General features: G+C 52.1%; 1 protein-coding gene across 1 annotated transcript; it reads left to right on the top strand.

Annotated features, from left to right (window-relative positions):
- Positions 1–3050: 3050 nt before the first annotated feature.
- On the top strand, positions 3051–8940 carry FOXF2 (forkhead box F2). Its single transcript, XM_051610913.1, has 2 exons — positions 3051–4074; positions 8037–8940. The coding sequence occupies exons 1-2, from the start codon at positions 3066–3068 to the stop codon at positions 8201–8203; spliced, it is 1176 nt and encodes a 391-aa protein (XP_051466873.1). The 5' UTR covers positions 3051–3065; the 3' UTR covers positions 8204–8940.
- Positions 8941–11784: the final 2844 nt, after the last annotated feature.

Consider the following 11784-nt stretch of genomic DNA (forward strand, 5'->3'; position numbering starts at 1 on the left):
AACTGACAGTTGGGGGAAAATCCTCCGAGGCTTAAGGAAACTCACTTTTACAATACTGGAGGGATTTGTTTAAGTTTCAGTCTCGGGTTTAATTGAAAAAACGCTTCTCATCTGCAGGACCTCAGAGGAGAGGAAAGAGCCTGAAGCACGCAGTTAAAAAAAGGGGAGAAAAAGAAGAGGAAAAAAAGAACAAGAAGAGAGGGGGGAGGAGAAAGGGGGAGGGGGAGAAGGACCCCAAGATAACCATAAACATGTATCTTTCATATTTGTCTCCCATTTTCTTAACTAGTTTGGTCTAAGTTATTTCATTTAGCACACGAGGCAGAGGGGACTATGTTATGAACATGAAACTGAAACCGCAATAATGAAGAGATTTCCTAGAATAAAAACGATCATTATAGAACAACATCTGAGTAACCAAATCTGCCAAAAAGTTTAATTTCCGTATACTCTGGTAAAACAAACCAGTTGTGCTCCAAAGCTGGGATCAGCTCAGAAATGGATACACCAATCAAAATAAACATCTCCACCAAACAGCAAATCATATGTTTAATCATAGGCACTTCAAACCACCTTTTAAAGTCTCAGGACCTTGCCTTGGAGACTTCTTAATGCCATGTTTCAAACCAGTGTCTGCTGCGAAGAAGAGGACATTGCTAACAGGTAGAAAGTGGCTAACTGAACGTGTTACCCGCGATTCTCGTACCAGGGCTGTGTCAAGTCGCGATTGAAACAGCATGCGGCTCTGCCACAGAGCTGCCCTGCCCAGCTTTGCCTCCTTGTCGGTCCTGTTTTGCGAAGAAAACAACGACACTTTTCTACATCGTGACATCTGTGTTGAGAGTAAATGCATTGTCACGTTCTACTAATATTGTTGTCTGAAATGGGGGCAGGATGGAGAGATTTTCAGGCAACGACTCCCCTCCCCCTTGCCTTTAATCGGCTTAGCCTTCTGAAGATAGCAGAAATTACTTGGACATGTCACCCAAAGGCGACATTTAGACAGACATCCCGCTGCAGAAGGCGAAAAAGGATGGTCGCTCGGTGATCTAGAGCGGGGAAGGATGTTTATGCATAAAAACACACATATATATATTTTTTATATATTCTGAATAGGTCGTTACAACGACATCAGGAATCACACGTCGGCCTCCCTGCCCCTCCAAGAAATATATATATATATATACCTAAAGGAAGAAAAAAAGAAGATAGATAGATAGATAGATAGATAGATAGATAGATAGATAGATAGACAGACAGACAGACAGATCGAGATATCGATTTTATTTAAAAAAAAAATTACAATGGGAACAATTTAAATCAATGCCCCAGGAAAGGTAAACATGGTCTGTCGACCAGGCGATTATTTTTTTCTATTAAGAATGTCTAGTAAACATTGCAGGGCTTGGTAGTATTTTTCTTAGTTGATCCTCAGATACAATCAAGCCATTTTCGGACACATTCCCATGTATGTAGCAGTGGTGATCTGGAGGAAGCTGTCGACGCCTGTTCAGTTAATTTAGGTTTTCTTTGTCTAATTACTGTGGAGCTTAGGGAAAAGGAGCCGGGCTCAGGGCAGTAAACTGACACTTGGGCTCTGTGTGTGGTATCCAGGCAGAGTTTGATGGAAAAAGCCTGCTTCCACTCAACTGCAGGTCACTGTCTGGGACCAGCCCCACCCCCTCCCTGCCCGTACCCACCAGCGAGCTCTCAGCAAGGAGCTGCGCTGTAGACAGACGGACACACAGACACACACACAGAGCTCTGCAGGCACGCTGACACGTCGTCCCGCTCTGCCCGCGTCCTTCCCACCCCCTTGCTTTTGGTCCAGCATCCCTGCCTGCTCTGCCTGCCGTCGTCCTCCTTCCGTCTCCAGTTCGATCCTGGAGCCACCTCCATCATCTGGGAGCAGGCCCGTGCCTCCTCTCTTCCCTGCTCCCTCCGGCGCCCCGTTTCCTCCAACAGTGTTTGCCAGTACCCACTGCACCGGCGGGAATTCCCTGGGGGTTGCAGAGAGGGCGCATCGCCGAACTCGACGCATGTTTGAATTGCATTTTATAGGGACAGTGAGGGTTGGCAAGGGGTAGCGTGAAGTCTTCAAACCTGGAGGTCCAGCACTTTTGAGGAGCAGCAAACACTGCTGCCTGGGGCTCCACAGGGTGGGGGACCCCCTCACACGCACCCATTCCCACACCCGGTGTCATCGGTGTCCGCGTGCCCCGGGACACACCGGTCTGCAGCCGCTCCCCTAGCCTGGGGGCCGTGCCGGGGAGCAGCGGGCAGAGCGGTACCTGCGGGGTCGGGGGAGCCCGTGGGAAGCAGTAAAAGGTGTTGCTGGGTGCTACGGGACCAGCAGCGAGAGTCAGCCGGGGATGGTGCCGCAGCAGCGGCAGCAGCAGCGGCAGCGCCTCCCGCTCAGATGACGGGTGGACAGACGCCAGCTGGAAAGGGGGTGGTCTCTTGTCTCTCCCTCTCCCCCTCTCCCTCTCTCTATCTCTGCTGATTTCTCGGCCGGATTCAGGGGGGTCCGCAGGGAAGAAAAAAAAAAAAAAAGAGTAAGATTGAAGGAACTGATAGGAGCCGCTCTGTGCCTTTCACGCAAGAAAAAAGTAGATATGAAAGAATAACAGGGCGGAAGAGACTGGAGGCCGGGGTGGGGGGGGCTCTTGCGCTTCCTCCCCTTGCCGGATTAGGCAGCGGGATGGTCCCCAGGTGGGGGGCAGAGGAGGAAGCGAAGCGGCGCTGAGCGGAGCCTCGGCGGGCGGCGCGGCGCGGGGAGGGCGGGGGCCGGGCCGGGGCCGGGCCGGTCCATCCCGCCACTGCCTGGCTCCGGCGGAAAGCAGAGGAGCCATTGCGCAAGGAACTACGGGGAGGGATGCGCAGGGCACTGCCACCGCTCTGTCAGCGCCCGCCGCGCTGAGGAGGTGCCCGGAGGACAGCAGCTCCCACCGCCCCCCCGCTCTTCCCCTTCAGGGCACCCCCCGCCCCGGTACCCACCCCGCCCGGCTCCCCCTCCTTCCCTCCCAGCCTCACCCCACCCTGCCCCATTCCCCTCCCTCCTCCAGATGACCACCGAGAGCGGCCAGCAGCGGCTGGAGCCCCCCGTCCCTCTCCGCTCCTGCAGCCCGGCTCCCGGAGCTCTCCAGATGAGCCGGCCGCCCTCCTCCGCCCTGGAGACCTCCACCTCCTCTTCCTCCACCTCCACCTCCTCCTCCTCCTCGGCGGCGGCGGCGTCCTCCAAGAGCAAGAAGGCCAGCTCGGGGCTGCGGCGTCCCGAGAAGCCCCCCTACTCCTACATCGCCCTCATCGTCATGGCCATCCAGAGCTCGCCCTCCAAGCGCTTGACCCTCAGCGAGATCTACCAGTTCCTTCAGGCCCGTTTCCCCTTCTTCCGCGGCTCCTACCAAGGCTGGAAGAACTCCGTGCGCCACAACCTCTCACTCAACGAGTGCTTTATCAAGCTGCCCAAGGGCCTGGGCCGCCCGGGCAAGGGCCACTACTGGACCATCGACCCGGCCAGCGAGTTCATGTTCGAGGAGGGCTCCTTCCGACGGCGGCCCCGCGGCTTCAGGAGGAAATGCCAGGCGCTGAAGCCCATGTACCGCATGATGAACGGCCTGGGCTTCGGTGCCTCCATCCTCCCGCAGGGCTTTGACTTCCAGGCGCCCCCGGCCTCCCTCGCCTGCCACTCCAACGGCTACAACCTCGACATGATGCCCAACGCCATGGCCAGCGGCTACGAGGGACTCAGCGGCGGCCACCACGTCCCTCACATGTCGCCCAACCCCGGCTCGACCTACATGGCCAGCTGCCCGGTGACTGCCAACGGGGACTACGGCCCCGACAGCAGCAGTAGCCCCGTGCCCTCCTCACCGGCCATGGCGAGCGCCATCGAGTGTCACTCGCCCTATACGAGCCCTTCGGCTCACTGGACAGCCTCGGGGGCCTCGCCCTACATAAAGCAGCAGGGCCTCCCAACCGCCAACACCGCCTCCTCCGGCATCCACTCCAGCGTGCCCTCCTACTCCCTGGAGCAGGGATACCTGCACCAGAGTCCCCGCGACGACCTCTCAGGTAGGGACCCGGGGAGCGGAGGGGAGGGGGAGGCGGGGAGCTCGGCGCCGGCGGGACTTTCTCCGGCGACGAGGGTTTCGAGCGGGGAAACCCCGACCTCCACGGCGTAGGAAAAAGAGAGGCATTGTCTGCAAAGAGGGAGGAAAATACGCGTTGTTTGGAGCTCTTCTGTTTCAGGACGGGGGGCTGCCTGGGGGGGACTGTGGGTACGGCTGCGAGCATCCTTCCTTCCTGCCCAGAGCCAAGAAGGAACGCTCAGAGGAAAGCTCGGCTCCGTCCTGGCTCCGTCCCGGCTCGCATGTGTCCCCCCGGTACCGACGACATGTGCGCGGCGGCGGGAGGGAGGCGAGCCCCGGCGGTCTGGGCTGAGGTTTCACTTAGCGGGGAGCGCAGCGGGGCATCTTCGCCGCCTCGGTAATCCGCGTTCCTCGGAGACGCGTAGCGGGAGTAAACAAAAAAAAAAAAAAGGCATTAGATATTACCCCGTAAGCCTTGAGGGGGAAAAGAAAAAAAGAAAAAAAACCCCAAACAAACAACAAAGCAAACCCCCAAAACAACAACTCACCCCAAAACAACTCACCTATCTTGAAAAATTCGAGAGATTAAAGCGGTTCCAGTATGTTTCTGCAACCGGAGGGAAAGAGTTTTCTGGTCTCTGTCTCCCACCCCCCGGCTCGTGATTAAGACAATGTCGGCTCAGAAAAACCTGAGCTCAAAAATGGGTAAAAGATGTTGGGCTCTTACGGGGAAATTTTCCAAATAGCCCTTTTAAACGTGGGTCCCGGAGGTTAAGCAAACAAAGACAGTCTCGGCTGGACCACACCGAAGAGGATTTTAGCCTGACTTAACCCCTATGAGAGCGGGGTCTTGTTCAATTTTATGGGAATTTCAACAAGTAACAAATACAGGCGACCCTCAGCTCTGGGTCCCCTCCCGCCCCCTCCTTGGAGGCCTGTCAATCACTCTCTTGTCCTGCGAGCTCCGCAGGCTGCCCTGGCCTCCCCCTACTGCAGCCGCGGGGAGGGCGAGCTGGAGCCCAGCTTTGCCATCGCCGCAAAAGGGACCTGGAGTGTAGAGGGAGAGCAAATGGTTGTACATTTTCTTCCCTCAGAGAAAAAACAACAACAACAACAACAAACCACAAACCAACAAAAACAACCAACCAAAAAAAAAAAACCGATCAAACAAACCCTAAATAGCCTTGGTGTGGTTCCAGGGGAGAGAAGGCTGCGGAGCGGCTGGCCATCCTACCGGCTCTTCGGCGCAGGGGGGTGAAGGAAAAAGTTGCGTCCTCTGATGGGCTCCTCCGTGCCCACAGGGCTCTGCTGCTGAGGTTTAAACCCACTTTTTCCAGATTCAGGTCGCCACCTCACGTGGTTTTGAAGGCCAGGGCGAGAGGCCGGAGAGTTCACAAGGGCACCCCCCGCAGAAATACGTACCGTTAACGTTAGGAAATTCTGCTTCGCTTTGTTGTTGTTATTCGGATTTTAAAATTTCTTTTCCTTTTTTTTTGGGGGGGGAATTTTTTTTCTCTGTTTCTTTTATTATTTGAGGCCACGCGGGCAGCCGCGCAGGACCCACGCGTGGCACAGGAGTGGGACTGGCCCCGGCCAGCGGAGCTGGGAGACAGCTGCCCTCTCCTCCTGCCAGACACCCGAGGTGGGAAAAACGATTTCTGGAAGAGAATTTCTAAGCAGAACAAGAACAGCTCTTTAAAGCAAAAAGCAGAGAGAGAGTGTAAAGTTTCTGATTTCCTCGAAGCTTCCTCTACGTTTTGCGAGGCTGGGGCTGTTTAAACCCCAATTGTTTCTGTTCAAGGACGGATATCCACGCAGACAGACCTATGGAGCTTTCTTAATGCCGACGACGAGCGTCCCTCTCCAGTAGCTCAGATATAATGCCACCACTCGGCAAAACAGCGTTTCTCCGTTTGTTTTCTACAGCTTCAGGATCTGGGCCCAGGACCTTAGTGGGAGTCATCCACTCTCCTTGATTAATTTAAAAAAGGAAAAAAAACCCACAACCCTATTTTTTTTTTCTTGGTTGAGGTCCTTATTCGTGTGTACTACATGAAATCTTTTCTGCCCAAACGTTTCAGTAGAGTGAAAGGAGATAAAGTAAAAAGACCCGAGTTCCTTCCTTCGTAATTATTGCCAGCAATAACCTTTCTCCTCCTCTCCCCACAAGAGCAGTAGCAAGTGGATTTTGCCTTTCCCTTTCTCTTAGTTAAATACAAAGCAATTTCGGTGGCAACCGCTGTTGATCGGTCAATAATTCTCTAGTCAGGGCAGCGAGGACTTTAAACCTTGAATTTACATCAGACCCAAGAATAAAAGAGGTTAAAATTGGAAACAGGAGGCTAGGTTCTGCTAAAAGGATTTTGAAGCTGGGGAGTGGGGGGAGCCGGATTTTTTTCGCACACTATTAAATCCTGCTAAATGATTGAATCAGGATTGTAATAAAGTGGCCCGATTTATGGTGAGCATACCAGCAGGGTTATTAGAAAGCCGAGGAAATCCAGCGAAATAATCACTTTTACAAAGTGAGCTCTGCGGGGTGAAGGAGGGGACAGTGCCGGAGGAGACGGGCTGGGTGCGCCGCAACCGGAGGGGTCTGCTCCTCCACTCTGGGGAAAACCGGGGACATCTCCCTCTTTGTTTTGTTTTAGTTTTCCTCTCTCTTCTTCTCCTTGGTTTTTCTGTTGTTTGGTAGTGGGGTTTTTTTGGTGTTTTGTTTTGTTTTCTTTTTCTTTTATTTTTTTTTTCCTTGACCCTTGGTCAGATTTGACAGGATCCCGGTAGCCGAGTTTGACATCCACACACCGAAATAAAAATCTCTCTCTGGCTCTACACTACAGGCCTTGATAAAGCAATGCTCCCCTCCCCGCCGAATCCAGTAGGAACCCTGCCAGACTAAAGATCCCAGCACGGCCCTACAGAGCGGGCTGGGAAGGGTGTGCGGGGCGGGGAGAGGAGCCGATGGATGTCCCTCGAGGCCCTTTTTGTCCCCCGAAAGGCTGCCTTAAGCTGTGGGAAATGAAAACGGGAATTTGCAAGGTCATTTACATGTCTGTGCGGCGGATGTACTTCTGTTGTTGATGAACTGTAGGGTGTCCTCGGTCTGTATCTTACGTTTGTAAAAGCATACACGAGTGTAGGCGTGCACGGTGGTACACACACATACAAATAAATATACTATCAGCACACGAACGGATTGTGGTTCTAATTCAACCTGCAGCCACATAAGTAAAAAGTTAAAACTTCCCAGGGACGGGATGGGAAGAGGGAGCAAAGGTGGGAATCGGGTTCAAATGGCTGCGACGCATCCAGAAAAACATGCAAACCGCATCCTCTACTCGCACACACGCACTCCCTCATCCACCCCACAAGAGGATGACCTAACCCCCCACGCTGACAAACACGCAGTCAGAGGGGCAGACAGACAGCACTGCGTGTGTTCTCACACGGGAGGGATGCTCTGAGATATGCGTGCGCCCGGGATGCGGCCATGCATGGATCCGTGGGCATCCACCCCCGCCCACCTTCCTCTCCCCAGCCTCTGTGCCACACGGTTGTGTAGGTTATAACCTCTTCGCAACGCGGCCACGGGGGCTCGTACGAGCACGGGGGCTCGTACGAGCACGGGTGCAGTCCCGAACTCACCCGTGGGCGATGAGGAACTCCGTGAGACCCAAGCCTCGTCCTCCCTCAGGGCCATGGGACCCGCCACTCTTTCTGCCCTGCAAGTGGGAGATGATTTGCCCAGGGGAGCCCTCAGTCTACTGCAAGGAAGGCCAAAGGGAAGCTCCTAAACCTTGCAGGGGGGAGCCGAGACCGGGGCAAGCGAAGCACTGCTGTACACAGCCTCTCCTCCCCGCCGGTGAGGGAGAAAGGGCTGGCTTCTCCCGAGCTACTAGAACTACCTGACTTCTGAGCAGCTCTTGTTCTTTCCTTCTCTTGCAGTGGGATTGCCTCGCTACCAGCATCACCCCTCCCCGGTGTGTGACAGGAAAGATTTTGTCCTCAATTTTAATGGCATTTCTTCGTTTCACCCGTCTGCTAGTGGATCTTACTACCACCATCACCACCATCAAAGCGTCTGTCAAGACATCAAGCCCTGCGTGATGTGAAAGCAGAACCCCAACAGAGACAATGAGGTGGCATTGAACAGAGCTGAGGTATAGACGATCCCAAGCAGATTAAATATAATGTGCACTCTGATAGAATTGATAGTACACGAGTCACTTAGCAAAATTACTTAAGGAAGCAGTGTTTTCGGTCCCACTCCATCCCTCGAAGGACGCGGACAGTCGATAAAACACTCCAAAGCTCTTCCTAAAAGAAAAATGTCTTGTGTGACGTAGGGGTTAGGTAGGACTTGGGTGTCCTTACACCAAGTCTGACCACCTTAATCATAAACCACCTTTCTGTGATCTAAAGAATCGATCTTTGGGAAAGGGAACAATTCGATATCTTTTTATACCAGAAGGTGTCTTTGAATAGGAAAAATAAATCTCCCAGCACAGCACCTGTGAGGACTTCCCCTTCTGCTGCGGTGTTAGTGGAAAATTTACTTATTTTTTCTTCCTCTCTCCCGAGCCCTACCAAGGACACTTTGTATGGACTTCAGCATCGACCCATCAATATTATTAAACCAGTATTGTTTAGCCCTTTCGTGTATAGACTTTAAGAAAAGTTCCAGTTTGTTTCCAGTATTTCAGGAATACAACGTTTTGTTTTTATTTTTACAAAAGTTGTTTTCTACCACAATATTTTAAAAAAAATATTTTAATTAAATCTCGTGTATACTCACACACTATTGCTTTAAATGAAGAATATATTTGCACTTATGTATACTTTTTACGGTTTGACAAAATATTTTGATGTACAAATTATTATTTTTTTTTTCCAATAAAATGTATATAAACGACTATGCGCTGGACAGGCATTTCTTTTCTCTTGACTCCTTCTGAGAAAACTCTTCCACCCCAGCATCCGAGATCGTTACTGCAACCCCATAGCCTCCAGCCCCCGGAGGCGGAGAAGAGGAGAGAGCGGCTGCCCGGAGGGGGCCAGTGCCGTGACCTCTGGACTGCACCTCCCGCCCTCAGCCACTTCCCACCCTGTTTTCCCCGCTGCTAGGTAGGCTTTGAAATAACCAGGGCAACGGACACAAAAGCAGCAGGGTCCAGGCTGCTTGTTTCTTCTCCCTTCGAGGGTTCCCCCAGGCCCGAAATGCCCTCCCCGCTGTTTAGAGCTGTGTCTACGTGTCCTCGTGTCCCCGTATCCCCGACCCGCCTGCCCACGCAGTCCTGTCGAAGACCCTCCTTGCCCAGATGGGAATCTGCCAGTTGAGGGGACAGCAGCCCCTCTGCAACTTGGGGTTGCACCCGGGAGAACACGTCACGGGGTGGGGGCGACCAGAGGGATCAACGATAAACCCGTGACTTGAAAACTGGGGGGGAGGCACCGAGAATATCCGAGCAGTGAACGAGGCTGGAGGGAAGACGAAAACAAAATAAAAAAAGAGAAGAGAAGAAGAAATAAGGGCCCCAAAGTACCCCAAGGAAAACAAGCCCTGTCTCCGCGGGGCCGCCGTGCCCTGAGGAAGGTGAGTGGCTGGGTCGGAGCTGGGCGCTGGGAGATGCTCGCCTGCGTATCCCGCAGGTTTCCCAGGGGGCGCGGAACCCCCGGATCCCACTGCCTTCCCGACCGGGGGATGCCCACCGAGCCCACCCCGCCTCGGCCCCGGGGGTGGCCACAACCTCGGCCCAGGGCCACGGCCCGGGGGGAGCCCTGCGCGGCCCCGCCGCGGGCACATCTCTCCGCCGCCCCCCGTGCAACCCGTCCCGTCCCACCCCACGGAGAGAAGCCCCCGTACCCCGATGCGCCCGTAAACCTGGGCAACCCCACCACACCACCCCGGATCTCCCTGGCCCGGCATCCAAAAGCTGAAAAGCATGAGTTTCAGCAAAATGGCGTAGGTAGGTATACAAATGCATACATACTAATATACATGTAAAATTATATCTGTGTAATTATATCTAGAGATAAAACTCTTCGTCTTTTAAAATACGTATTTATGCTCCAACATGCCCTTTTCTTCCCCGAACTTCTCAGGGCCTGTGATAAATTATAAAGTCAGTTTCAGAGTTTGCTCCGACCACAGTGCTGTGTTTACATTCTTTCCGAGGCAAGCCTGCATGGTCGTAATTTATATCCTAAACACTTGAACGTAACTTGTTTATACAGGAATGACAGGACCTCAAAGAGAAAAAAACTGCCCTTGGCCGGCCCGCCGGCGGGGCGCGGAGCTCCACTGCCCTCCAGCGGCACCGGCCCGGCAGCGGCAGCCCCCAAACCAGCGTCCCAGCTCCGCAGCTTCACTGAATTTGGGCAAGACGCTTTGTTTGTTTGTTTTTGTTGGTGGTGTTTTCTTTTTCCTCCTCCTTCTGATTGCCATTCCAACCCAGGAAACGTAAGCAACGCTCCTAAGGAAGCTAATGGTCTTAAGGCTGTGCTCCTAAGAAAGGGGAAGGATTGCTAAGGTATCTTTCAGTTTAGGGTTTCTGTCTTCTCCTGTAATGATTTAAGGTTATTCTCCTTTAACAGACCAAGGTCCCCTTTTCCCTGTTGAAGGTTCCCAAACAAAGGGCGTTTCAGAGGCAGTACTCTTTAAATATCAGTATGTTTCTCCGTGCTGTCAGGAAAATGAACCCAGCCTTTTTCTTCTGAACTTAAGGGTGACCAGCAAAGGACAGGGAGGAAAAGAGTAGTCAGATTTTTAAGTTAATTTGATCTGATTTTGTTTTGATATTTGATTTTATTACTGTACCTTCTACCCTAGGAATTCCACTCTTGTTTAGTCTAAGGAACTGCAGTGGCTGCAGAGCCAGAGTCAAGACCAAGAGCTATGCCATTGAGAGGACAAGGGTTTATGTTTTAGCCATACAGTTAAAAATATTTGCATCTTTTTACACTTCTTAACAGCCATTGAGCATGCCCAAATGCTTTGTATTTTGGAAAAATAAATTATTTGTTAGAGATTCAGTATTCAGCACACTGAGCCCTTCAATCCTAGCAACAGTCATCCGGTACTCACTTCTGAGACTTCTGGAGGCTTTCGGCATCAGGGAAAGCTGGAATGTTTGGTGTTAAAACCAGAAATCTAGATAGGTATATTTAGTCTGAGCATTATGAGAGAGACTGGGAGGACACAGGGGAATTTAAGCATGTATTTGCTAGTCACCCTGTAGGGAAACCTGTAGTTATTATGATAAAATGAGCATCACTTGGTATAAAACACAGGAAGATCTGTGTATCTGCAGCTTTCTTAGCTCTTTTCAATGACTTTTCTCGTCCATTTTCTTTCTCTTTATAATGTATCTTTTTATTCCTTGCCTGTTGACATGTCTCCTACTGCTTTGACCTCTATGTGTGTTTTGCAAGGTGCCTAAGAAATACCTCTTTTTTCTTTAACAGTGCACAAATCCAAGGAGCACTCAACAACAATCCCCACTTCTACTGAGAGTGAAAATAGGCTCATCAATGATTCCCAGCCTAGGGCTTCAGCCCATACAATCACTCTGCCTTCACAGATGCGCACAAAGGAGGATGAGAGCAGATAGCTTCTAGGTACGCTTCTCATCTATCCTGATGGAGAGCTTGAGTATCCAAAAATCTGCCTGAGTTTTTTCTCCAAGCAGATCAG

The sequence above is a fragment of the Apus apus genome, chromosome 2 (assembly GCF_020740795.1).
Source record: "Apus apus isolate bApuApu2 chromosome 2, bApuApu2.pri.cur, whole genome shotgun sequence".
NCBI classification, from domain to species: domain Eukaryota; kingdom Metazoa; phylum Chordata; class Aves; order Apodiformes; family Apodidae; genus Apus; species Apus apus.